General features: G+C 35.7%; 7 protein-coding genes and 1 pseudogene across 8 annotated transcripts; 5 read left to right on the top strand and 3 right to left on the bottom strand.

The window, feature by feature from the left end:
- Positions 1-1,985: 1,985 nt before the first annotated feature.
- LOC104776204 (RING-H2 finger protein ATL80) lies at positions 1,986-2,937 on the bottom strand. The gene has a single exon (XM_010500221.3). It carries the CDS (start codon positions 2,780-2,782, stop codon positions 2,186-2,188), a length of 597 nt encoding a protein of 198 aa, XP_010498523.1. The 5' UTR covers positions 2,783-2,937; the 3' UTR covers positions 1,986-2,185.
- Positions 2,938-7,163: 4,226 nt separating this feature from the next.
- LOC104776202 (outer envelope pore protein 21A, chloroplastic) lies at positions 7,164-8,532 on the bottom strand. Its single transcript, XM_010500220.3, has 5 exons — positions 8,370-8,532; positions 7,891-7,965; positions 7,645-7,797; positions 7,470-7,568; positions 7,164-7,379 (listed from the first exon to the last, which is right to left on the bottom strand). The coding sequence occupies exons 1-5, from the start codon at positions 8,460-8,462 to the stop codon at positions 7,296-7,298; spliced, it is 504 nt and encodes a 167-aa protein (XP_010498522.1). The 5' UTR covers positions 8,463-8,532; the 3' UTR covers positions 7,164-7,295.
- Positions 8,533-8,736: 204 nt separating this feature from the next.
- LOC109124620 (peptidyl-prolyl cis-trans isomerase FKBP18, chloroplastic) lies at positions 8,737-10,439 on the bottom strand. 2 transcript variants are annotated; one of them, XM_010500218.3, is made up of 6 exons: positions 10,054-10,439; positions 9,729-9,799; positions 9,545-9,631; positions 9,302-9,451; positions 9,141-9,200; positions 8,737-9,016 (listed from the first exon to the last, which is right to left on the bottom strand). In XM_010500218.3, exons 1-6 carry the CDS (start codon positions 10,313-10,315, stop codon positions 8,954-8,956), a joined length of 693 nt encoding a protein of 230 aa, XP_010498520.1. In that variant the 5' UTR covers positions 10,316-10,439; the 3' UTR covers positions 8,737-8,953. The 2 variants fall into 2 exon arrangements, 1 of the variants encoding a protein (XP_010498520.1); XR_015590795.1 differs by lacking the exon at positions 9,545-9,631 and having other exon boundaries at positions 9,302-9,506; positions 9,661-9,799; positions 10,054-10,389.
- Positions 10,440-10,689: 250 nt separating this feature from the next.
- LOC104776200 (serine/threonine-protein kinase STY46-like) lies at positions 10,690-12,198 on the top strand. The gene is made up of 8 exons (XM_087507210.1): positions 10,690-10,728; positions 10,802-10,878; positions 10,968-11,069; positions 11,225-11,307; positions 11,407-11,505; positions 11,735-11,787; positions 11,868-12,008; positions 12,088-12,198. Exons 1-8 carry the CDS (start codon positions 10,690-10,692, stop codon positions 12,196-12,198), a joined length of 705 nt encoding a protein of 234 aa, XP_087363336.1.
- Positions 12,199-15,398: 3,200 nt separating this feature from the next.
- On the top strand, positions 15,399-15,983 carry LOC109130410 (putative F-box protein At1g20800). The gene has a single exon (XM_019239869.2). The coding sequence runs from the start codon at positions 15,468-15,470 to the stop codon at positions 15,981-15,983; it is 516 nt and encodes a 171-aa protein (XP_019095414.2). The 5' UTR covers positions 15,399-15,467.
- Positions 15,984-18,041: 2,058 nt separating this feature from the next.
- On the top strand, positions 18,042-23,653 carry LOC104776199 (putative F-box protein At1g20795). Its single transcript, XM_010500217.3, has 3 exons — positions 18,042-18,212; positions 18,537-18,604; positions 22,164-23,653. Exons 2-3 carry the CDS (start codon positions 18,581-18,583, stop codon positions 23,487-23,489), a joined length of 1,350 nt encoding a protein of 449 aa, XP_010498519.1. The 5' UTR covers positions 18,042-18,212; positions 18,537-18,580; the 3' UTR covers positions 23,490-23,653.
- A 1,152-nt stretch (positions 23,654-24,805) lies between these two features.
- Positions 24,806-26,053, top strand: LOC104778803 (putative F-box protein At1g57580 pseudogene; annotated as a pseudogene).
- A 338-nt stretch (positions 26,054-26,391) lies between these two features.
- LOC104778802 (putative F-box/kelch-repeat protein At1g20790) lies at positions 26,392-27,571 on the top strand. The gene has a single exon (XM_010503236.2). It carries the CDS (start codon positions 26,448-26,450, stop codon positions 27,567-27,569), a length of 1,122 nt encoding a protein of 373 aa, XP_010501538.2. The 5' UTR covers positions 26,392-26,447; the 3' UTR covers positions 27,570-27,571.
- The last annotated feature ends 166 nt before the right edge of the window (positions 27,572-27,737 follow it).

The raw sequence follows: 27,737 nt of genomic DNA, 5'->3' as shown, positions 1-27,737 counted from the left end.
AATACATGCACACACGGAAAAGACTGTTTTACACTCGATTCCTACGACCTCGCAACAACCTCACACGAGCTTCACGTACGAATTCAGCTCCCTTAAACCAAATTTTATATGAATCTATCCTGTAAATCTGTAATGCTTCAATATATATGCAGAGATTCTCTTGAAGCTCGTACTTTTTTTTTTTTTTAAGCCAATTCCCAAAAGTCGATACTTAGAGAATCATAAATAAATTAAAAAGCTTAACAAAAATGGTAGTGATAAATTTATGTACCTGATAATATGTTAAGAGTTATAAACCCTACACCTTCCCAAAATTGGTCTTATCAACAAAATGTTTATTGTTTTTGGAAACTTTCTGTTTACGGTTTGTGATTTTAAAGTACATCACACACACATGCAGGTACAAATCCTTACTAATTAAACAAATGAGATATCCATAAACTGAATTTCAGACTAATAACATTTTATTAAGGTATGTGAATTAGTATAATCTAAGAGATTATATTAAGAAATATCGTCTTTGATTTGAAAGAAAATATGATTTCAGTAATTTAACTATTTATATGCGTAAATATTCAATATAATATGATTTCTCTTACAGTCCACTATAATTTGAACTTTAGATTAATGGTCATAAGTTTTCGTTGATTTTAAAATGAATTAAAATTAAAATATAAATATCCCTTACACAACATGGTTAGCAGCACTAAGCACAAATAGTAGGCACTTTCCGTAGTGGACATGCTTGTGACCGGTGGACCATGCATCCGCCGTATATATTTAATTCAACGGCTCCCCTAAGAAACGAATAATACACATGTTAATTAGTTTCTAAATAACTAAATCACCCAATTGTTGTTGATAAACTAAATCATTCATTTAGAAATCTATAGTTCCCTTCCTAAAACATGTATTTTGTTAGGTCACAACTTAAAAAGCTAGAATACAAGACAAAAAGAATTTCTTGCAGTCATTTGGACTCTTTCTATTATATTATACTATCCCTATAACATACTAGTTTTATGATATTTCCACAAATATTTTAGCTCATTCTAAATTATGAGTGATGGTAGATATTTTTCGTAATGTATAATTCATCTAAAAAAAAAAATTCTATTTGGATTATTCATTTAATAAAAAAAATCTTAACTGAAAATTCACTAATCACAACAAATTAATATGATTAATGGACCACAGACTCGTGTAATAATTCTACAACCAGAACACAAAACTTAAAAAAGGTTGAAAAAGCACGAGAATTAGCTTGCTGCTTGAGCCAACATATTACATACAGTTTGTACCATACACACTGGCCAAGTTACCTTTCCCAATTACTAGGGAATATTCTATAATTAGCTATTATAATAATAATCATGTAATCACCTGATTAAATACTCCTTCGAATTCTAGTGCTTTCATTTGTTTATAGTAAAATTAAATTCAAATGGTTTAATATTGCATTCAGACATTAATAAACTGAAAATCTAATGTGCACTCCAGTTTTGTTTCTATATTCATATATACTATAATTTACTATTAACCAAGTTAAATACTTCTAGTGGCTACAGCTAGTGACTAATTGTTGAATTAAAAAAAAAAAAAACATTGACTAACTTGAGCTTCCTAGAATAGGCTATCGATCGATAGTGTCCACTGTCCACTAATGACCCGATACTATTTCCTCAAAATCGTATGTTTCATATTAAATCAAGTGTTGTTGTTCAATTTGTATTGTTTCACAAAAAGAGGATCTAATGATATACAGCAAAATTATACTCTCTAACGACATTATTTTTTTCCACAAAATTGGAAAACAAATACTATATATATTTTCGTACCGTAAATTTTTTGAATACCAGTCAAATTAATATGTAAACATAACAAGCTTGATCCTCGATTCGATGAAGTAAGTTTGAGTATGTCTCTATTGTTTTTACCAATTACATGAGTTTCATGATTATGATAAACCAAAAGAACTTGTAAAAGGTTCAATGCAAATCGTTAAATTTCCATTGCCATAATCCATACAACATTTACAAATTACAATAAGCCATGTACACATTAGAGAGAGAATAAACACTATCCAACTAAAAACTGATCTGCATTTAAATTTATAGAGTTTTCTAATAAAGCAAAAGGAAACTAAAAATAAATGAGTTCCAATTTCCAAAGAAATTAAAAATGATCATGGCAAGTATGAGTTGGGATCATATTCGCCTTGCTTGATTCGGATCTCAATCTCGGGCACGGACTCGGGTTCGGAGCTAGAGCTACCGGGTAAACCGCCACACTTGTGACATCTGGCAACAACCAAGATCTGACGGCAAGAAGGACAAGACGAGTGAGTACCTAGCCACGTGTCAATGCATGAAACGTGGAATCCGTGACCACACTGCGGCAAAACCCGGAGCTCGTCCCCGGCGGAGAATTCCGTTAGACAGATCGCGCACTCGGCGAATTTCTCCGACGACGGTGACTCCGGGGAGAAGGTGAGCTTCGGGAGTGACTGGAGGACTTTTTTCTTCAGTCCTTTGTTAGCCGCTGCGACCGGAGGCGAAGGAGATTGACCTTGATGAGATCCTGACGCGGTTCTGTTTCCTGCCGCGAGACGACGGAGCCAGACGCATCGAGAAACCGCTACGAGGCCAAGAACGCAAATCAAAGCGCAGAGGAGAGCAGCGAGGATGACGATGAGATCGGAGTTCAAAGCGGCCGTGGAGTTATCAACCGCTGGCAAAGGAGAGTTGGATTCAACGAGGAGACGGGAGAGAAGACGTGCCATTGAAGCAAGCAAGATGAGAGAAAGAGAGAGAGAGAGGTTTGTTCTGTTTATGTTATGCTTGAAAAAAATGGAAGATGATTGATTGAGTTTTGAGTATGAGATGAGATGAGATGAGAGGTTTTAGGAATGAGAAAGAGATGCAGAGGTTTTTATAGACAAGAGTTCTCTTCTAGTTGGTTTGGTCTTATTAAAATTATCGTTGTCGGTTAAGGTTATTTCAGTCATTTACTACGCGTTTTTTTAATAATATTTGATGTTTTAACACTTGTGACTTGTGTGTTATCGTTGCTTTCGGTGTTCGACTCATTTGGAAATGAAAATATTTGTTTATCTTATTGATATTAATTAATGTCTTTGTCATAATTTTATAATTGTTCTTACATAAAAAATACTTTAAATGATAATACAGGGTCAGATATTATAATTAAAGTTCAATTTTTTTAATAAATGAAATAAGGTCATGTAGTAGTTTGAGTGAATAGTACATTTGTATTTTTCTAATCAAAAATCATTTTACAAGTCTAAATTAAAATTATTATTAAATTTTAAATATATAAAATAACCAGAAAAGTAACGCTAGAAAGACTTTTTTTTTATAAACGAAATTAATGATACTTAATTTTGTTGCAGTGCATGGCCTGACCATATTTATTGTTGGTACTTAAAATATGCATGTAACCGAATAACTGTGGACTTGTGTTTCTCTGTCATTGGACAACGGTACGTTGGGGAACTCTCAGTTTAATCAGTACTTGCATTTGACTCCAGTACATGACATAAATGATAAAAGCACAACTTATTAGTATTTCACCCATAGTATACTTATGTTATTATAAGCCTCAATTTTAAATACTAAGATACAAAAATACTTTTGTGAAACAATATAAAATCTTTTAACAAAATTTTTTTTTTAATCATCAAATGGATTTTGAAATGACTCGAGTAAGTAATCAACACAACGCTTAATTAGTTAAGTATTTATCTTGCATTAGCTAGTAAATCAAGTTAAGATAAACAATGGAATAACTTTAGCTAATATAACTATAATAGACGGAAGAAATCACCTATTTTTATTTGCTATGACCGAATGTGAGTTTCTTTTTTGGTCACATGGTCCATTCAAAGTGCAAAGGTGAAATGTTCTCTTGACCAAAAAGGTTAAATAAATAAAACTCCATGGATGGTTGTAAATTACAAAGGCTATGTCAAATAAATAAATAAAATAAACAATTAAGAAAAATCAATAAAAAGGTAGAGTCTTAGTGAAGATCAAAGATGCCCTAGTAAAGAAAGAGTATTGCAGATGCCAATTTAACTCGAACCGTCCATAATAAGATCCTACATTTTGCACTCAAAAATAACTTTCCAACGTTTATTGGTCTATAATTTAATCACATTTTTAATTCGGATTTAATTAGAGTAGGTTAAACTGCTAATTCGATAGTTTTAAGTATCTGTTCAACTGATAATTTTGGTGGGAGAGAACTTAATGACGACTGCGCTTATGGAGAAATAGTATGATTCTTATTCGTTAATGCTAGTTGATTAGTATTCGTAAACCACAAAAGTAGACTGTATTAAATTATTTAACAAATGCAACTTTTAATGTAGTTAGTTAAATATTTATGCTAATTAAATCTCAGGTTTTGTAAGCGATTTCGTCAACCGAATATGGAGAATTGCTTTTGAGTTTTGAGGTACATACATTATTTTGTAAGGGAAACAACTCCGCCATCAGAATGATGCCACGTTTATATTAACTGATACATGTCAGCCCAACCGTCCTAAGAAAACGAAGACTGCGTGCTTGTTTGTGTTCAAACTGCAATACGACACTATATATGTTAGGAAATTTCTTACACAAAATATACGCATTCAAATAGACAGATATACAATATAGATCGTGTCGTCTTGTATAAGTACGAGGTCTATATATATACGTACAAATATACAAGGTCTATTAATGACATGTTTCTAGTTCTTATTTCGGTAAAGATAATTAGTATATATGTATCGTAGTTGTTCCAAGTTTAGTATTACTAGAGTTGAATACTTGAATTATATGTTCTAGATATATCAACTATGTGGAGAACAGTAACCAGAATCGGCCGAATATATGGTCGTCCTCGTGTATACGTTACTACTCTCTTGTCAATGGTCTTAAAACCTTTCTGTTCGATGATGATACATAGCTAACTTCAATAACAGGTGTAAGAGACTCAACGAATTGGTGAAGAAAGTGGAGATACACTTGTCAATATTTATCATAAAGGCTTTTTAGCTAGTTTAGAGATATCATTCTTCATTCATATATATTTCATTTCATTTTTTTTTTTCTTTCTGAATTGTTTAATTTAGAACATTTTTTAAAGTGGAGGAAGGAGAGAAGTAATGGAAACACCTTAAACGTGACACTAATTAACAAACATTGAGTCCATCGATCAATATAATTTATATGTGTCGCTTAAAAAAATATTATAGTAAACATATATGTCAATTTTTACTATATATTGTGAATACAATATCCAAGTTTTGTTTTCTAATGAACTGATAAGCCAAACTAGTAGATAGAAATTTGAAATTTACTTTAAAATCTTTACATAGAAATAACAACACAAAACTAGACTTTAAAACGACACTTTATAGAACAGATGGTATTTGATAACCTGTTACAGTTACTAATGACTACGCTTAAGGAGTTAAGGGGTTATACAAAAACTAATACTAGTGACAGGTTTATAGTTAACCTTCCCAAAGAGAAGTAAAGGAGGAGAAACGTGTGAATCAGGAGTTTCCAAATATAGTAACTCGGAGAAATTAAAAATAAGTGTTAATTTTCTAGGTTGACTCTTTCTCTTCTGAGTGCACTCTCCACTTTCTGATTTCGCACCGCCCACTCCTTCTTCTCCGCACATGCTCTATTATTTTCTCGTTAAATATGGGATAGTTAATACGAAGATCACATCTAAACATGTCACTTTACAAAACCTTTTTTCAAACAACTAAATGATTATGGTTATGGGTAAGTCTATAATCATCTCGAATGACTAGCATATAAAAATAGTCAGAGCGAGGAGGAAACTTCGTTCCTCCACTAATTAGTTTATTGAAAGTTTTGAAAACAGTCTCGAGGAAAATGCATTGAAATTGACCAAATTCAGTCAATTGTGGGCACCAAATTGCTCTAAGCCACATCCGCAGTCTATGACAATGACTCTAGCAATTCCCAGTGTTGTCTAACTTTTCAAGATGGCCTTCGAGTATTTCACAATAATAGTGGAATTAATTTTTGTTAGTTAATGAAATTTATCTAAACATTTAAATAATTATAGTCTATAAAACAAGATAGTATAGACCCTAGTATGTTGGAATTTAAAACCGCCTCTACTAAACCGTTGTTTGGGGCTTAATTAATATGCATAGATTATCACGTGGTGTCAGAGATAAAAGTGATTCACATCCCTATCTTTTCTGTACGCCTGTGCCATGACTTTCTCAAAAATGACTGATCAGTCAGAGTGTTACATGTTTATCGAGAGACAAATTGGCTAACAAAAGGGTTGGCGGATCATGCTTTCTCTTTAACTCCGGGTTTTCATTTTTTGGAATCTGTTCCTCCTGATTTAGCTTTGATTCTGAGAGAAGATGAACTTGGGACCATGTTTCCGAGACAAATCCTGATGTAATTGTTTTTTTTAGTTTTTTTATGGGAGGCTCATCTCCCTCTGTCTCACCAAAAAAAAAAGATTATCACGTGGTGTTTAGTTAAAACCGCCAACTACTAAGTACTAACCAATAGTATTATGTGAATTTTGTCACTGTTTATTTGATTTACTGTTGACTTTGAAAACTAATGGTTTGATTCTTCTTGGTCATTGTGGGGTGTTACGAAAGATCGTTTTTGATTCATGACCACCAGAAGCAAATCTTTATAGAACAAGATCTTCTTCACATGTGTGTGTGTGTGGGACTCATTTTATGTCAATTTGATACTGATGGTGATGTTCAAGGCTCATATTAGAAGCATCACGATCTCAAAGTCAACCAAAACCGTGAAAGCAAACCAGACTATACCCACCTGAGATGACCGGATTTCTGACGTTTGGTTGTGAATTTCATTACACATGTTTAGAAATTTTGGAATACGAAGTGCATCGTAGTTGGCACAGACAAGAGAAAGATTATTTGGTTTGGTTTGCTCGAGATTGGTTTGGTATGTATATACCGGTTAACTATAACAGTATCACAAAGTAAAAGGAGAACTCTAAGGAACATACAATTAGTGGGTTTTAAGACCACACATTTAGTCAAACCTAGTTAGATACGGATTCTATTAGACATAGAAATAGCTATATGAGCCTAGATGACAATAGCAAGAGTATGATCTCTGAATTTGCTCTCAGTTGGTTGAGCTAAAGTGAGTTTTTTTTTCTATCCGTAAAACAATTCTCAAAATGTTACAAATATGAAAAATGTGATCTTACTATTCGGTGTTTCTGTTCATGAGTACTCATCACAGATCAAACCTCACATTCCATTTTCCTTTCAAATTCGTGTTGAAAGTCCAATTGTTTTCTCTAATCTGCATATAAGGGATCTGTAACAGAGGGAAAGCCAAACAGTTAGTGTTCAATGATCCAGTGAGAGCTATTGTTTCTCTTTTGTTAAACGGTGAGCTCAAGCATACCTTCTCAAACATCTCGTAGCCAATTCTGAGGCGTAAATCCTGATCTTTCTGAAACTTCCATATGTTCCAGTCAAATTCAGCAGCTCCTTTAGCGTTCCTCTGTCACGTAAAATCTCAGTCCATTGTTAACTATATAAGAAACAAACATAACTGATGAAACAAGAAAGAGGCAAACCTGAACAAAGTCCTGGTCAAAATCACATCTTCCTTTGATATTAAAGGTTACAAGCTCATCAGTTATCACAGGAAACTTTTTTTTCCCACGTACAAGACACCGAAGCTTTTCCCGTTTATCATAATGCAAACCAACTCCAAGGCTTGTTGAAGCCTATATAAGGCAATCATTCGTGAATGGTTGTTTGTAAAAGGTTCAAAAGAGCTCAAGGAAGGGAAAAAAAGAACACAAATTTGAGATAAAAACCTGAGGGAAAAAGTGTCTAATCATTGCACAGAAGTAACTTGGCACTCCAGCTCCTGTATCTAGCTCTCCATGAAGCTAATCACAAAAAGTACAAACCAACACAAGAAAGTAAGAACATAGTCTTTGCTCAATATCTCTCCATTAGTATAATCTTCCCAAAAAAGCTATCGATTCATCTTTCAACCTTAACAGCTATATATACTGCTAAAGACTCTAAAGCCTATCTCATCAGTCATCACTAACTGTAATTTCTAAGAGGCAAGAACATAAACCCTCAAAATCATAACCTATAAAATCTCAAGTAAGAAGCTTTTGGGCGGCATTTAATAATACTCACATCTGGGAAGTAAATCAAAAGAAGAAGATATCCCCAATCAAATTGAAGAGAGCGTTACAGAGCAAAGCGAACTAGTTTTTTTTTGTAAAGAATAGCCTCTAAAATCCTTACATAACAGCCACAAATTTGAAGAGAAACTCACCTGCAGGCGAGTTTTGGAGTTCACCGGAAACCTTTCCTTGGCATGAATCTTCAGAGACCTGGAATTGGTTGCATATCTCAGAGAAGTCTCCATTTTTTTTTTTTTTTTGTCTCAGTTGATTTTCTCGGGAAGAATATAACTACCGGAAATTTTTTATCAACTTACCCACCCAAGCCACAACCACATCGGTTTATTATTGATTTCGGTTCGGTTAATAAAATCTTGTCAAACGCAAAACCAAATTATTTATGGTTTAGACATTCGATTTGGCTTTTTTTTTTGTTTTTTCATCAGTTCTGTGATTTCAAACCATTTGAAATTTTTGGTTTGGTTTGGTTTCTATGTCCACACCAACCCACATTCGAAGTCTCACAACAAGCAGGTTTTAACAATTACGTGTATCAAATTGTAGACCAACAAATATACCGGTTATTTACTGTACCAGAGAGTTTGGTGGTATAACCAGACACCAAAATACTCCAAAAACTTTACATCTTTCTCTTTTTTTCTCTCCATTGTTATCTTTAGACAAATGTTGGTGGGACTATTCAATGCTTGAAGCTTCAAACTTGTCTAATCTGCGTTCACTTCTCTTGTGGAGGCGTCACTTGAAGCAGCTCTATGTTTAACTCAAATGTAGCTCCAGGCTGCAAACAACATACATGTCTTTATTTTTCTATTTAAACCCGAAAACATATTACTAATCAGTTTTTTTTTTTTTACTGCAAAAGACGGAGCTTTCCTCATATACAATTTGTAGTAGGTTCTCACCGGTATTTCGTTCATTCCTCTCTGACCATAACCAGCTTCAGGAGGAACAATCACTGTTCTCTGCAGGGAACAAAAGAAGAGGTCAAGAACTACTTACATTGCAAAGTAACTACATGTTTGAAAAGAAGTAGAAAGCGAAAATGCAGCAATGTTTTTTCAACCTTGCCTCCGACTTTCATTCCTTCGGTTATGTAATACATTGCTGGAGGAGGCTTTGGTGAAGCTTGTGCAGAGAACAACCCGTTTGGATTGTCAACGAACTCACGTTTCCTTTCCTTTCCTGGCGTAGACCCGACCTTAAACTCATAAGGCTGTTTCCAGGAGAAAGCGAGCTACCATCATCAAGGAGAAGAATACTAGAAAACTCTGCAAAATTTTCAGAAAGTTTAAAACAAAAAGGTAACCTGAGCAATACTACGATTTCCAGCCAAAAGCTTGGATTCTCTTGTAGAAATCGCAGTGATGCTTCTGTAACGGCAATCGAAATGCACCTAAAATGTGGAAAAGAAGGGTGCATTACACAATGTAAAGGTGAATACTCAATTTCGATGTAGAGAGATTACAATGTGAATCATAAGAGAGAGAGACCAGAGCAGTTGATCCTTGTGTAGCTACTGGACCTTTGCCTTCCTCAATGTCAAAGTATTTCAGCCCTTCAGCTGCAACAACAGAGCATAACAAAAAACAACAAGCTTCAGTATATATATGTTTACAATCTCTAGACACTCCTCATACAAGTCATCCTGTTTCCCCCAATTCAGCAAGAGAGTCTTCATAGGCAAAACCAAAGAACCCTAATTTCTCAACTTAAGCGGATTCGAGAATCGAAAAAGGAAGAATTCTAAACCCTAAATTGTGAACAAATATGAGCGGAATACGAACCGATAGCTAAGAAGAGAGCGAGGGACTTAACGGCTAGTGGAGTATTCCTCGAGAGGGATAACTTTTCTGCTCCGTCTCTCTCTAGCTTCTGAAGAGCTTGGTGGTAGAATGAAGAAGCTCGTCAATGGAAGCGAGCCCAGAAGTATAATACTCGCGTCTCTTCTGGAGATGGGAACGGAAAAGGAGACGATTTGATTAATGGGTCGAGTTTGATTTGCTTCCGAGATCGAATTGGTTCGAGGAAGACGAGGGTTAGATACCCATCTGTGTAAGCTACTACTAATGGAAGCCATTGATGAAGAAGCATAGAGCTCTCTGTTCACAAAAACCCAGCTCGGAGCACCACCATATCCATATCTTAATTTTGCTCAATGACCTTTTTACCCCCAACGCTTGATAGTGTGAAACGAAGACGATGCATTCGCCAAAACGCAACCGTTTCGATGTAACTCACTTTGATGTAAAATGACCTCATTACCCCTTTGCAACCTTTTGCTATTTAATGACGGAAGTAACCCTAGGCTATAAATACTTCTTTAGGCTTCCTCATAGAGTCAACAATCAAACAAAAAAAATCTCATCACTGGTCAAACAATTTCGCGCTTTCTTGAATCTTTGGTGTGAATTGTGTAGATTCTGAGTGAACATCGTTGACGATATATCGAGAATGCTTAAAGGTGCATGCACTAGCCAGCCTATAACTAAGGTAATGACATCTTCTTTTGTCTTGGTGTTTCAACTTGTTTTCATATTTAAGCTGAATAACCTACACAATATAGGAGCCAAAATATGACGATGACATTGATCTGGAGCTTCTTGCTATTAGAGAGATAATCTCTCCTGAACATGCCCATCTGCGAGTCTTTTAAGTGATTCATTTTTTACTCAGTTCTGTCTGATACATGTATCGATTCTGATATATCTGTTTTTTTATTATCTTTTCAGTTACCGAGGGACATACCAAGGTAAAGAAATCGTCCCCAAGGAACTGCAAGTAGACAGATCTTTTGAGCCCACCGAATTTTGGAGGGGAATGGAAATTCTTAGGTAAAAAAACTCATCTGACTTAAGTGTTTGTGGATGTGATAGTTATTATATTTGACAATGAGAGTTACTATAAGACCGATGAGAATTACTATAACTTGTAATCACTATAAGAGTAGTTACAGATGGCGCATCTCACTACTTGTTCATTTTTTCAGTGGACTTAGGCATCCACATTTGGTACGGTTTCTTGGTGCCAACACACGCAATGTCTCAGAAGGCACCTTAGGAATAGTTACAGGTCAAAGCAAGTTTTTAACTCAGACATATATAACCTTTCATCTGATTGTCTTTATTAATGCCTGATTTTCAATTTTTTTTTAATCGTCTCTGAGTGCAGAATATATCCCTGGTGGCAATTTGTTTGATTATCTCCAAAGAAATCATGAAAACTTGACTCTGTCTCAGAGGTTGAAGATAGCACTTCAAATTTCTAAAGGTATTGAGTACCTCCATGGCCAGTTGATCATACATAACGACATCAACACTTGAAATATCCTTATGGATATAGACAATGTAAGTGTGAAACACTACTCTTTTATACTCTTGTTTCTTATCATATCCTTAATAATGTGTCTTCGCTTTGTTTGTAGGTTTTAAAAGTTGACCTGCCTACTAGTCTGTACATGGCTTGGGCTGGGAAGCTCTCTTTCATGCTTTTCAATTAGCTGAGATGAATACTCCTAAAATCAGAAGGTGGACCAAATTTACAGCACCAGAAGTAAGTTTTATGGTTGTTTATATTGTATCTTTTATCCAACATCTTATATGGCTCTAACACTCATTGTATTCATTGTACAGGCAATGAATAGAAGAGAATTTGGTGACAGATCCGATGTCTACAGTTTCGGAATTGTTCTCTGTGTTATCTTAATGGCTAAGCTTCCATATGAGACTTTGGATAACAGAACTACTAAACATACAGCCTTAAGTGTTCTGGGGGTAAGGCTTTTCTCGATCCTTACATATAAAGCCTGATTGTGTGAAATAATTGACTAATTTGTGGTCATGTGTTGATCAGGGAGCAAGGCCTGAGCTTCCAAGTGAGACGAATCCAAGACTAAAGAACTTAATCGATGATTGCTTGGATCACATCTCAGACGTAAGACGTGTTTTGGAGTCTCTTATATGAGAACTGAATACGCCTACGCTTATGCCTATAGCATCCGCCTCTCCTTCAATAGCAAACTCAACCTCGACGTTGGTGCTAAGGAATCGATTCGGGATATTAGCAGACAATCCTGAATCTTGAGTAAAACCTATCTAGGTAATGATGTACATTGTCTCAGGCTTAGATTTTTTTTTTTTTTCTTTTTCTTTCTTTCTTTGCACCCGTAGCTAGTAATAGTAATGATGCTCTAACGTATCAATCCTGATGATATCTGTTCTGGCACATGTATAGACAGTTTTAGACTTTAGTGCCCAAACCTTTTGCTTTTGATTTTTGCATAGGTTCTTCCTGGTCAATTGTAAACTTTGGGATTCAGTTGTATATTCTAGAAACTAAACCTGCAATTCTCTTTAGTTACGCAACAAAATACTAAAATCATCCACAGTTTAAAGCTGTCTTCAATCTCCAGAACACTAGCTTTGTAATGTTATCGTCACTTTGCACTCTAACCTATGATTTCGATTACTGGCGAGAACATAGAGGGCTCAGGAAGACAACCACATGTTTATACATTCTAAGTGAAAGTCGTGTCCGGGATTTCTCAGCTTTCTTCATTCTTCTTCGCCTCTTTCGTCTTTGTAAAGGCATCGAAAAAGCAAGAGGGATAGGATTTAGTTATATAGGATATTCTGCAGCAAAGGTCCATGTTGTCCCTTCTCCCATAGCTCGATCAGTAGCAATGAGAACCAGAAGACGACAATGGTGTCTAGGGAATAGAAAATGATAGCTAAGGATCTTTAGAGCTGAACTGACCCTGAGAAGCACCCAGCCACTGAAACCATGTCTGTTTTTTGGCACAATCCAAAAGCTGCTCCTGGCTGCAACGTATCAAGAACACCACAACCAGCGTTAGTCAATACAATTGATAAGCCTTTAGGTGTGTATGCACGTAATCCTCAATCTCTGACTTGGGAATGCCTCAACTTCCCAAACTTTTTCTAATAGCAGGTGTGTAGACAAAAGAAAACAAAATTCACATCACCAATCATTAAACCAGCTGGTTTGCATAAAAAGAGGTGGAGTTGAAACATATATTGCCCCCTCAGAAAATGGCAAAGCAAGATAATGATCGATGAATACTTGCATATCAAAATGAATAACGAACGGGAACTAGTATTTCTCCATCAGTGAGGGAGAGATCTTCAAATCAATTAAAAGCTTCTATTAAAAAAAAAGAAGAAAAAACTAAGAAAGCAAACAAAAGAGACAAGACATGTATGTGTTCAGGGCCAGTTCAGTAACACAGTATAGGCTTGGCTAAAAGTTGGAGGAGGTTTCATGAGCATGGTTCGTAAAATTCTTGCACTTCTTAGTTCCGAGTCATCCAAACCCATCAGAAACCCGAAAACCTTCTGTTCCTCTCTCGCATCTGCAGCCCGCTTCGCGACCTCGCAGCCACAGCCGTCGCACGCACACTCCTCCGGCAAGTGATCATATTCCGACAGCTCCAACCAAGCTCTATTCATTTCCTCGAAATAAACACCGAGCGAGCGACCCTTTTGCGTCATCATGGTGATATTCCCGCGAAGCTGGTGGATCTTCCAATCATCGTTCAGGGCAGAGATAAGAGCTTCCTTGACACTCACGTCATTGTTCTATTTATACAGAAACCCAAACTTCCTCCCCCTATCTCTGCCATCTTTGATCCGTTTCGAGATCTCGCAGCGGCAACGGCCGCAAACACATTCCGGCACGGGATCATACTCGGACAGCTCCTCCCAAGCAAGACTCAGCTTCCTGAAAAAAACGGCGAGGGAATCTTTGTCTTGACTCATCATTGCGATCCTCCGGCAAATCTCGTAGACCTTTAATTCAGGGCTAGCTGCAAATTTCAGCCGGAGATCATTCCAGGCTCCATGCGCCGTCTCAGCGAAACACACAGTAAATCGTAAGCCTCTGTTCACCGAGTTTAGTAGCCAACACTTTACCATCTCGTCACACTGTTACCATGCGTCGTAGAGCGGCGATGAAGGGTCTGGTCTCGCGACGCTGCCGTCTACAAACCCGATCTTGTTCCTGGTTCCAAGGGATTCAAGAGCTTTTCACTTCCATATGAAGTAGTTGTCCACGGGTATGCTGAGTTTTGTTAGAATATTGAGAGGAAGAAGAAAAGAAAACAGAGCAAGAGACTTTGTCTCTTCTCTTTGTAGAAGACAAGATCGAAAACTGAAACTTTAATTTATATGAAACTTGTTACAATTTTGTTTTACAACACACCACAGTTAAATATAAGTCGTACGGTCATAACCGTTCGTCACTTGTCACAACCGACAACTTGAAACAATACATCTAATAACAAATACACACCTCTTCACTAAATACAGACACATTAATTCTTTAATTATAAAACATAATACGACCAAACTCAATTACAAACTAACAAGTTTAACCGTCGAGAGATTGTCTTCCATTGTAAACTCTGGATCGATGTAACAAGGAGATTTCGGATCCAGTGTCGGAGATAATAAGCTGATACTTTCCGGCTCCGCCATTGTTTGTTTACTCTCTTCTCTTCTAGGGCCTTGTGTTTTTGATATTGATAAATCTAAGTATCTAATTTTCTACACAATTCTCAAAATATAAACTTAATTTTCATAATTGCTTACTTCATGACATGTGTCAAATAAAACATAAAATATCACCACATGTCACATTTAAATTTGATAATATATTTGAAGAGAAAAAAAAAGGTTAAAGCCTAGCGAAAGAACAAAATTAATATTAAAAGTTGTTTATATTATTATATAGATTCAAACTCTTTCATAAATAAAATAAACTATTTTTCTTTTTCCCATAGGCTTTAAACATTTTTTATTTTTATCTTTATAAAATTAATAGTAAAAGTTGTTTATATATTCAAATTTCTTGATTAATAAAATATACTATTAAACCCAATTTGGTTGAAATTTTGTTTTGTTAATGTATTTAATAAATAAATAAAATTTCCTTAATATATCAAAATTTTAATATATTAAACTATTAAACTCATTCAGTCATTCTATTAGGTTTGTTGTTAATATATTCATAAAAAAAAAAGTATTGTAACAAAAAAAAATATATATATACATACAATATATGTCAATACTGAAAAGGAAAACAGTAATAGTTTCCATTAGCCGATTAGTAAATATTTCCTTCTCTATAACTTGTAATTGGGATTATTTTGCCAAACAAGTATCCTTACGTCTATCAAATATATACGCACTGAAACGTGATCAGAAGCAACAACCATGGATAGCTTACCTTTTCACCAACTTGAAGAGATTCTCTGCAAACTCGATCCAAAATCTCTGGCGATGATGCAATGCACGGATCGATCTATCAAGACGCATATATCGGACGATCCGTATTTCAAATCTGTATTTAGGACCAAGTGTTACGACGAGGGAATGGTTGATGGGTACCACTTGAGAGCTAACAAGTGGAGAGTTATGGGTTGGATTCCACGGTGGTACGATTGTAAACGAGGGATTAATCAGTCCAAACCGTCTTTGTCCGTTGACGTCGACGTGGCGATGGTTGATGTTGATAATGATGATAAACACATCTCCTCTATGAGCAAAATAATGAGCCTGATTAGTGGAATCTCACCATATGCTCAGAGTCTATTCAAGAAAAAGGAAAAGAGAGTTGGAAAAAGATTGATGATCGAAGAAGAAACAAAAGTGAAGATGATGATGGATGAGCGTTCTTCGAAGTTCCTAGACGTAAAGAGAAGAATCAACAAAAGAAGAAGAGTCATGTAGACAAAATTCGTATTGGTTGATGTAATAGAAGTTTAATTAAGATTTAAGAGTTATGTTGTTTTTTTTTTTTTTTAAATATTAAGTGTTATGTTTTCCTTTGTCTTTTGTACTAATTTTTTTGTGTGTTTTAATTTTATTTAAGTGCCAAAAGTAACTATAGTTGGAAAGGCTAGCTAACAAGTTTGAATATGAATATGATGATGGATGAGTCTTCTTTCAAGTTTCACGGACGTGGAGGGAATAAACAAAAGATAAGAGTTAACTAGACAAATTTCGTATCAAGGTGATCAACTAACTAATTTTTTGGTTAATGAAGAGGTTGTACAATAGTTATTTAGCGACAAATTATATATACTGTATATGTTTATTTCTGTGTGGTATACCAATACATGTTTAACTAGATAATGACCCGCACTGACCCTCGTGAGCAAATAATTTTTTTTTTGAGTTATATGATTATAATTATTTGAGATTTTAAATAATATAGTGTTGTATAGGGTAATTTGAATATATTATAATATTAATTGGTTTATTTTAAACATAGAGATAAAATACATATGTTGGACTATATATAAATTAGAATTAGGTGTACTTTAATTAAGTGTAAGGGGTTAATTAGTATTACTGTCATCATAACTAAAATTTTTACCCAAAATAGAACATCCCCTATTAATTAAACTAGATGAATATCCGGGCTATACGCGGGCTTTATGGTTTACCGTTTTTTAAAACAATTTAATTTGCTACTAATTTGTTTCTTATGTAGAGTTTATCTTTGTTTTTTATAATTGTGAAAATCTTGAAGAATATAATTTGACGTTGATTGTTTTAATACTTTACATAGGTTTTCTCATTCTGTAATTGAATTATTAGATACATGCAATGCATGAACAACTTTGTCTTGAAAGATTTAAACATTCTACAATTCTTGTCTAAAACTTCAAAAGAAAATATTTTAAGTGAAAGCTTGATCTAAAGATACATATTTTGTAACAGAGAGTTTTTTGGTCAAAAAAATTTTATATTCATTCAAAAAAAACTTACGTATTTAGATATATTCATACTTAGCTTCTCAATTAAATACTATGAAACACTAACATTTTATATTTATCAAGAATTGTAGATTGGCTAAACTCTTTAATAGATATAATTAAGATAGACATCTTATTTTCATAACAGCTCTTCAATTTTTTGAATATAACTCCATAATTTGGTTTTTAATAAGAATTTTATTCAGTTTTTTTTGACAACTTCTAAATATTAAAATAGGGAAACCAACAGTCATGAATTTATTTAACTATCTTCCTCTTTTCTCTGTATTTTTCTAAACCAACATTATACAGTTTTATTCAAATATCCTCCATTTGATAGTGAACAAAACTTCAATCTTCTTTATATATAAAAATTTATTTCTTTAGGGACAAACTTTCATAAATTTCTTTACAATATTAACCAATATCTTAAATTTCTTTACAATATTAACCAATATCTCTATCACTACTGCAACTTTTCAAATTCTTGACAAATTTGTAACGCTTAAACCATATGCTAATGCATTCATGGTTTACGCCAAGAGGAAGAAGTGACGCTTTGATTCACTCCCGATACCTTTTTGTCTTTTGGTGATGCATCTATTTTTTGGGACATGTTCTAAGCCTCTCTAAATTTCTTATGCAAGTATTGAAACTGTTTGTGATATAAAAAAAAAAGACATGAAAGATGTTTCATATTCCTTTAAGTTTAGGTCTATTTGCTTTTAATGAGAATAGATAGGTGGCACTCTCTCAACTGCTGATGTGTCACTCAAATGCAAAGAGTTGTCCATCTTTCATAATATAGATTAGCAATGTAATGTAAAAGTGAATAATTATATGTTTTCATTGTGATCCCAAATAACTTTTAATGGCCCATCCACAATCCATTAAGCAAATTATCAAGTTAGAGAATACACTACAATTAGTATTGACTAAGATCCAATGTAAACGGCCCAGTCCACAGCACACAGTCGAAAACCCTAAAATTTTTTCTATATATATATATATTTTCTTCAGTCGCAGAATCCGAAAACAATGAAACTCGATCTCTTCGTCTGCTCACTGCGATAACAACAAAGTCTTTCAGTTTCCAAATCTTTGATTTGTTTTCCGAAAAATCAGACATAATCGATGCAAGCGAAGCAATCCGTTGATGCTGGATCAGGAGAGAATCCAGTTGGAATTTAAGATAGAGGTCAGTTTATAGAATTTTCATAATCGGTAATTAGCTTTAGTTAGATTCTTACCCATGTAATAAAATATAAATTTGTTTAAAGTTGTTCAGTACTAATCGTCCCTACAATCTATAGCTATCGTTTAAAATTTTCAATTCGAAATCTGTCAGATTCCTAATTTTTACGATTATGAACCGTTGTGAAATTATAAACTCAATCCCTATAGCTTGATTAAATTGTAGTTCTCTTATTGTATAATCATAATATAAACAAATCTAGCTTCACAACTATGTCTCTTTCGGTTGCAAATTATATGATCCTTTTAAACATGTATACATTTGCAGAAAATAATATTTCCGTTTGGTGCTTTGACTGCTAGCGTGGATATATGCAGCCTACTGATATCAAAAACGTAAGTTGTAATCTATATTCGAGTCACTGTTCTTATTGTTTATGGTTAATTTAGTTGTGTTCTTGTTTGTGTTCATAAGCATGTTTATTAGGTCAATGTTCTTAAAGTAAATTAACTTTAAACAGAAGAAATATTAAATTCAGAAATCACTTCAAATAAAACGAAATATCTCTTACAACATGATGTAGTATATTTCAGTCAATTAAATTATCAATCCACAATTTGCATTAATCAACTCACTAAAAATACACAAAGTTGCTTAATCTATTTTTAACAGGAATTGGTTTTGTTGTAACAATCTTAACTAGCAAACAAATTAAAGAAAAGAAACAGAACACAACTAACAACAAACATTAAATCAAGATTAAACAAGTGAACCTTGGGCAAGGCAATTGACTTGGGAGATAGCTAACCAATCCTAGATGTCCATGCAACAATCAAGAACAATCCTATGGCTAAGAACACTAATGCAAATCAATCCATTTCCATGGTAGAGATTCCTATGCTAATCAAGTGATAATCAACTTTTTCCAAAGGCAATCACAAAGCTTGCATGCATTAAGAACAAGTCTTAATACCACTAAGCACCCTAATCATCAATTTGCATTGGCTAGGAGTGCAAAGCTCTTGAATAGTTTGGTTCAGGAATTTCATCAAACACCTTATGGGCAATGGAAATCCTAATGTCTAGATTCAAGCTTGATCAAGGCTTTCCAACATTATTAACACTAAACAAGATATGAAACACATAAATAAGGCTCTAGACATCAAAGATCAATCATATATCTCCCTAATCTACCTAGCCCAAAGTTCTAATGATCTACTCACTCATCATCATGATCACACAAAGGAAAGGGTTTGATCTTTGTGAAATCATAATAAGAGATTATAGATTAAGAGATTTGAAAGAGAAATTGCTATTAAAAAACTTAGAAGTACTCAATCATTCAACAAACCAAGAGTAAACAAGCTTAAGAATCCTAAGTGGCTGCTAAACAAGAGATAAACAAAAGATCCCTCTCCCCTTAATAGGGTTAGAGTATTTATAGGAAAACAGAAAAGGACCCGGGTTAACCCAAAACAAACCGGGTCAAACCCGGATTAAAACTAAAACAAGTGTGGGTTTAGGTGAACCGGGCAAGCTTAGACCGATTGGGATGGCCGATTGAGATGGCCGAGTATACTTTGGCCGATTGAGCTTCCCGCTGGGTCATCCGTTTGTCTTCTTGAGCTCCATCGGCCATGGCTCGGCCGATTGACGAGGCCGCGTGGCTCCATCGGTCATGGCTTGGCCGATTGAGCTTGGCCGATGGTGTAAACGGTGATTTCACCTCTTGAGCTCCATCGGTCATGGCTCGACCGATTGACAAGGTCGCGTGGCTCCAGCGGTCATGGCTTGGTCGATTGAGCTTGGCCGATGGTGATTTCCTGATTCCTTCACACTTCTCCAATTCCACTCCTCTTTGCTTCTTTGCACCAAAACAAGTGCAAATGCTCCAAATGTGGTGAGATTACTCCAAGAGCCTGAGAAATGAGACACTAAATGCATATGCTCCTAACACAACCTAGAATGACAAAATTATGCAACAAAACTATGCAAAAACATGGCTTAAAATCCAACAAAAACACAAGATATCACAACACAAACCTTGAAATGCAAACTAAAATCTTGAAATAAAAACTTAAACCTTCAAATCTTAAAACTTAAACAGGAGGACACACAATGTGTCTTATTGAATGTTAAAAACCAAACTTCTCTCAATCACTTCCACCATCTTCAGAACCTTGGTTGTACTCAAGCCTGCATAATAGTTTTGGACAACGTTAGTCAGTTTTTCTTTCATTTTTTTTTTCTTTCATACATATCAATAATGAAATTATAGGTATTACCTCCTCTTCAAATCTTCGACCTCTGCAACTGGTGGATCAAAATGAATCTTTGAAACCCATGGTGTAGAATACAGTTTCATTCTTTCACCTACTAAAACAATACGTATATAAAACTTAAAAGATTACAACAGTTTTATAAACATATGGCGTTTACCATCAAATATACCTCTAAATACTAATGTACAATAACATTAGAACTTGTATTATAAACATTCGGCTGATTTACCATAAAATATTCCTTTAAATACTAATGTACCATAACATTAATCATAAAGTTATATTAAAATACCTCCACTTTGGTCTTTGACATGCCAAAACTGCAGGACTGCAATAACATGATAGCATCCGGTTGCGAATCAATTGTTGGTAAACAAATCGGTCAATTCATTATATGCCACACACTGTATATGAAGACCACTATAGTTTACACAAAAACATGCCTTCAGTATGTAATTAATTTAAGCACATCTTGAAATGTATATTCGCAAATTCAGTGAAAATGTTAACAAACCTCAAATCTCTTAGAGAAAATCGTAAGATCCTAATCATCTCATGTGGAACCTCCACATTTGGATCATGTACATGAATGAGAAGTTCAACATTCACGACTTCACCCATTATGTCTGATAAAAAAACAAATCATTTTATTAGATTATTAATTACACAACGTGAATAAAATATAAGAATGTACAAAAACGATTATATATATAAAAAAAAACTTACCTAATGGAAGATTTCTCACAGCATAATATCCTTCGAAAAGTCTATCAAGCCTTTCAAAATTTGAAAAGTCTATCAAGCCTTTGGAAATCAAAAATATGATTATTGGACATCACTGCTGAATTCTCAACGATGGTCTCATTGGTGAACATGATCTTGTAATCACAATCAGTGTGCTTAAGACGTTTATCATTGTAACAGACATAAAAAACTTGAAAATATTTACCAAACATTTTTATCAATCTGATTATCGAAAGTTTCGAACAGGTCTTCAGTAATCGTTGTTTCAATCTTGTCACCCTATATCATATGAATAAAAAACAATTAGTGAAACATAAGTTGCTAATTTTAAAATCTATAGAAATTGTACTGTGGATAATCTCTATATACTTACAAATACATCACACAGAATTAGTTGAATTGTGGCATCCTCTTGAGACACTTTCCTCCTCTTTCTTTAAGACCTTCACTTGAATCTTTGGGTAATTAGTACATGTTTAGTGATCCTTCTTATCTAAGCATATTTTTTGGAAAATTTTAAAATAGTCTTTGATCTTTTGAACTTTTTAGTAAGCACGGAACTAGCTGATTAGTTTCCAATAATTTTTATATGGATACCATTTTTTATAACTTTATTACAATATCTAATCTATTTGAATTCCAAGAATTTATATAGATTCTCAGTATACTTTTAAGTTTGAAAATGTTTGACAAAAACAAAGTTTGAAAATGTTAATGAATGAACGTAGGCGTTTCCGGTTTTGTGTATAGTATTTCCTTTTTTCGAGGAGCTTGATACGTTGTATATTCAGAAAACTTATAGTCATTGACTCATTTTGTTAAAAAAGGAAAAGAATAATATTCAGGATTTCATTATTTGTATTCATAATTTTCTTGCACTCACTCATTTTTTTTTTTTTTTTTTTTTTTTGTGTCCTCCCCCCCATAGAATTCGACCATGGAGGCCTTACCTTGTAATCTCCTCGACCAGATTCTCTTCAGATTGGATCCGAAATCTCTGGCGATGATGCAATGCACGGGTCGATATATCAACTCTTACATATCCGATGATATCTATTTCAGATCCGAATACATGTCTCGTGTCGGAACCGGTTTGCTTCACATCTCCGGCTTTGGCTCAACCATCCTATTCTGTTACCCTTTTGGCGATTCTACGTTATTCCGCAACCAAGAATATCCCTTAGATGTCAAGACTCGGGTTCTCTCCTTTTGTTCTGGCCTCCTCCTACTCTTAATGGATGGTCTCTGTGTCGTGAACCCGCTCACAAAGAGGTACCGATTCCTTGATCACTCTAAATCCAAGTTTCTTTCTCGTGCTGACAGAAAAGAAGATGTACACTTCATTCTCGGATGGGAGCAACTGAACCGCATCGGTTTTGCGGTTGATCAAATTGACCGAACAACTCAGAGATTCAAAGTTGTCATCATAAAAGAAGTTACTGAAGACGTTTCGAATCCTGGCGAAACGGTGTATCAGTTCGAGATCAGCACAGGGGCTTCTTGTTGGAAACTGTCGAAGACAACTATTACTTGCGGTGCAAGCGAACTAATAGCTGATAAGAAACCGCTTTACTTGGACGGATCTCTTCACTGGCTCAGAAATGACGGAAGCATTTTAGCTTTCAATCCAGAAACAGAGCAAGCACAGCTGGTTCCTATCAAGTTTCCCTCAAAACTTATCACGACGAAGCTGTTCACAGTCGCAGGGAACGTACTAGCATTGGTATCAGCGACGGATGAATTGATTTACGTTTATAACCTCGAGAATGTTCTCATCGATCCCAAGTGGGTCTTGGTGAAGCAGATCCAGAACCGAGCGGTGGACAAAAGTTCGACGAGGTTTTGGTACCTTGGGGCGTACGACGGCAAGAGTTTAGTGGTGAGGGAGAACGAAGTTGTTCATGGGTACGACTTGAGAGCTGACAAGTGGGGAGTCATAGGTTGGGTTCCACACTGGTGCGATGGTTACCAAAACTTTCACCATTTTACACTGTCTTTATCCTTTGCGAGAGAACTGAATGAGAAGGTGGACGTCGAGAGGGTGACACCGGTTCGTGGTGGTAATGGTAATCGCATCTCCTCTCTAAGGAAAATTATGAGACTCATTGATGATAGCAATCCTTATGCTCTGGCATGGTTAAAGAAAAATGAAAAGCGACTTGAAGAAGAAACGAAATCGAAGATGATGGTGGGTGAGCCTTCTTTTGCAAACGTGGAGAGAATCAACAAAAGAAAAACTAGATTTGGATGGTAACTAGTTATGTTTTCTCTTGTATTTTTACAGTAGATTACTGTATGCTTGTTTATTGTTCTTCTTTTAGGATATTGAGAAAATTGAAGTGAATAAATTGAACCATTGTGGGGAATACAGTTAATTGTTTTGTTTGGTTTTAATGTTAAGTATTACTCTCTAGCTAACTTATTACAATCCATAGTTAATAGTTTTTGTTTTGATTTTAAAGTAAAGAATCACCTAAAGAAGTAGCTTGAGAATAAGAGGACTCTATGAGAGTGCTAGAGTGGCCATACATCTAATTGCCGTGTCAATAGCAGGAAGCGTTTGATCGTACGGAGGCTGAGGTAAGAAACGTGAGACGACGCAAAAACTCCAAAGCTGGCCCAAAAATGAGCATCCAGAGAAGAGTGGTGTCATTCATGCGTTTCACTGGCGACAGAACAAAGTGGGTAAATATCTGTTGTGTTAAAAGTGTATCACAAGTTGGGAGGCGTTGACAAAAGGCTAACGACAAAGTGAAGCGAACCAATACCGTGGTTTTGACTTCTTGAACCATATCATATAATTCCACGAACTGTAGGGAGGATCACGAAGGAACTGTCAAGTGTTGTTGGAGTTACAGTGTGGAAGTGTCATTGCGTGATTTCCATAAGAAAGTATTAAGTCCTTGAGAAGATGCTGGCAGTCTTGTCCGGTGATGTAAATTTGAAGTTCTTCGCTTTGAAAAGAACACGCCCCAGGGAAAGACCATATATATAATCCATGATTTGCTGGTTTGGCTATTTGGAACAGCTTTTGCTCAAGCGCAGAGCACGCGGACCAAAATTACCAAATAAAATGCTAACAAAAGACCAAATCGGTAGTCCCTTTACCAAACTAGAACATACAAATCTAATCATAGCCAACAACAATGCATTTGAGAAAATGGTACGCTTCGTCTTTGAGCTTGTGGAGTAGTCCATTATTAGTTTGAACTTTCAAGTGGTACAAACAGTATCATTCTTTTTGTTTTTTGCACATCTTTTCGGAAAAAGGTTAATATATTTTTGAACTCCATCCGAAAATGTTCGAGAATGACTCTTAACCGGTATTGGGAAACTTTCCTTTCTTGTAAAAATTGTTAAAACTTTTTAATAATAAAAGAAAAACCAAAAGAAAAAGGGAATTGTAACTTTTCCTTTTCCTTGTCAACCTATTAAAATAGTAAACCATGTTTTATCTTGTCTATATATATTATTAGAGTGTATCAGAAGCACCAAATCACGAGTATTAACCATACACAATCATACATGAAAAGGCGAAGCAACAGCTCTGTAAATTTTGTTCCTTCTCCGATGGATCGATTACCTTGGCATCTCGTCGACGACATTCTCTTCAGACTGGATCTCAAAACTCTGGCGAAGATGCAATGCACAGATAAATCTTTCCGCTCACATCTATCCGAAGACTCATATTTTAAATCTGAATACAATTCTCGGTTAGGATCCAGTTTGTTTCACATCGCTGTCGAGGGCTCTAGATTGCTGTACTACCTCCCTTTCCTCGGTTCTACGTCACCGAGAGCTCAAGAAACCCTAAAGTTAAGATTCCAGATTCTAGGCTCTTGCTCTGGCCTTCTCTTACTCTTCGGCCAAGGTCTCTGCGTCGCAAATCCCTTAACTAGGAAGTTTCGATTCCTGGATCACTCTAAGTCAAATCTTTTCCCTAGGATAACTGAGAGTGAAGCTATTAGTTGGGAACAAACGAAGGACATATGTTTCGCTGTTGATCAGATTGATCGGAGAACTCAGAGATTCAAAATTGTCTGCGTAAAAGGTAGCGAGGCTCTAAATCCAGAAGAAACAATGTATCAATTTGAGATTAACAAGGGAGATTCATCATGGAGACTGTTAAAAACCAGAGTTACTTGCCGCTCAAGCAATTTCGATAAGCGTATGAGACCTGTCTACGTCAACGGATCTCTTCACTGGTTGAGATACGACGGAAGCATCTTGGCTTTCAACCTCCAAACAGAGAAGGCACGGCTGATCCCAATAAGATATCCCCAAGAACGTCTGAGCGTGAAAACATTGTTTGCCGCAGCCGATAACAAACTGACGCTGATATGGCCGACGAAGGAAGTAATTTACGTTTACTCCCTCGAGAATATTCTCACCGATCCCAAGTGGGTTCTAGTGAGGCAGATAAGGAACGTAGTGGCAGAGGCAAATAGACTCATTTTCTGGGACGTTGTGGCTTACGATGGAAAGGTTTTAATGTTGAGGGAGAAGAATCATTTCTCTGACGGAGTGGTTCATCGGTACGACTTGAGAGCTAATGAGTGGGGAGTAATGGGTTATATTCCAACGTGTTGCAATACAGACAGGGACTTTTATCTGTTTACACCGTCGTTCTATTCATCTGTGATTGGATTGGATGAGAAGCTGAAGCCTTGTGATGGTTACAACCGCATCTCCTCTCTAAGCTCGATTATGGGATTGGTTGTTGGAATGTCATCGGAGAAAGTGGAAACGCAACTTAGAAAAAGATCGATTCAAGAGGAAGAAACTAAACTAATGTTAAAGAAGCAACGAAAGTACTAATGTTCAAGGATGATGGAGGCCTTCCAAGATATTCTTTAACGACGTGCAAACGAACCAGCAAAGTAAGAAGTGGACAAAGTCGTACGAGTCACGTGAGGAATTAATATGTACAAACAATCTTGATTTCGTATTAGGCCACAGATTTTGGGAAGCTACCAAACTCGATGACCTAGTGATTACTATCATAGTTTGTAAACATTATCTTTTAGATTCAATAACCTTTATCTAAAAAAAAAAAAAAGTAATTTCAATAGTGATGGATTAATTTTGGAAATGAAAGGAGATGTTGTTAAATAAAAATATTCGCTTTTGTTGTTATATATAACCTAAACGAACACATAAATGTTAAATTTACACTGTAAAAAAAAACCTAAAACCTAAGTCCTCTGTGATCATGAGGAGATTACCTTTGCATCTCCTAGAGGAGATTCTCTTCAAATTAGATCCCAAATCCTTGGTGAAGATGCCATGCACAAACAAATCCATCAACTCGCATGTATTAGAGGACCCAAATTTTAAAAGAAAATACTATTCCCGTATCGGATCCAGTTTGCTTCACGTCTCCAAATATGCCTCCAATTTACTCTGTTTCCACCCTTTTGGAAATTCTAGGTCATTCAACAACACTGAGCGCTTAGAGATATTGTTTAATATTCTCGCTTCTTGTTCCGGCCTTCTCCTACTCTCCATTGGTGGTCGTCTCTGCGTAGCTAATCCCCTTACAAACAAGTTCCGATTCATGGATTACCCTAACTCGGGTAAAACAACTTGCATTGGGTTTGCTGTTGATCATATCGATCTAACCACTCAAAAATTCAAAATCGTCTGCATAATCGAGGTGCTTAAGCCTCCAAATCCAGACGAAAAGATGTATCAGTTCGACATTAACACCGGAGAGTCATGGAGTTTATCGAAAACAACCTTTACTTGCCACCCAAGCAATCTCAAGAAGGGTAAGAATTCGAAACCAGTTTACTTTAACGGAGATCTTCACTGGCTGAGAAAAGACGGTAGCATCGTAGCTTTCAATCCGAAAACAGAGGAAGCTCGACTGATTCCGATCAAATTTTACCTGAAACCGAGGAAGGTCTTGCTCTGTGCCGGCGATAACCGCCTGACACTGATATCTGCTACGGAGGAAGTGGTTTCCGTAGTTGCCGTCGAGAACGACGGTAAATGTATCCTCGTGAGGCGGATCAAGAACGAGCCGGTGCACCTAAATACGCCGTTGTCGTACTGGAACGTGCAGGCGTACGACGGCAAATGTTTGGTAATGAGGACGATGAAGAACCATCCCGTTGAGCGAGTGGTTCATAGCTACAACTTGAGAGCGAACAAGTGGGAAGTCGTGGGCACGATTCCATGGTGGTGCGATAGTAATCGAAACTTTTTTCTGTTTAAGCCGTCGTTGTCTTCTTCTGTGATAGGACTACTGGATCAGGAAGAGGAGAGGAATGTGCTCAAGCTTCAAGGCCACGAGTTCCAGGACCTATCGTCAACCCGATATCGAATCTGAACGGCGCATCTCCTCTGTAATGGCTATTATGGGTCTGGTTAGTCGTAATTTGTGTTTTCTCTAAATTAACTAGTTAGTTTCTTTGTTCCCCTGCTACCTATGGATGTTTAATCTAACATCTAACATCTAAATTTCGGCTCTATTTCCTCTACAAACATATGGCTATTA

The sequence above is a fragment of the Camelina sativa genome, chromosome 3 (assembly GCF_030686135.1).
Source record: "Camelina sativa cultivar CO46 ecotype springtype chromosome 3, ASM3068613v1".
NCBI lineage: Eukaryota > Viridiplantae > Streptophyta > Magnoliopsida > Brassicales > Brassicaceae > Camelina > Camelina sativa.
The sequence above is the reverse complement of the archived record's forward strand: the minus strand, read 5'-3'. Positions and strand labels throughout refer to the sequence as shown.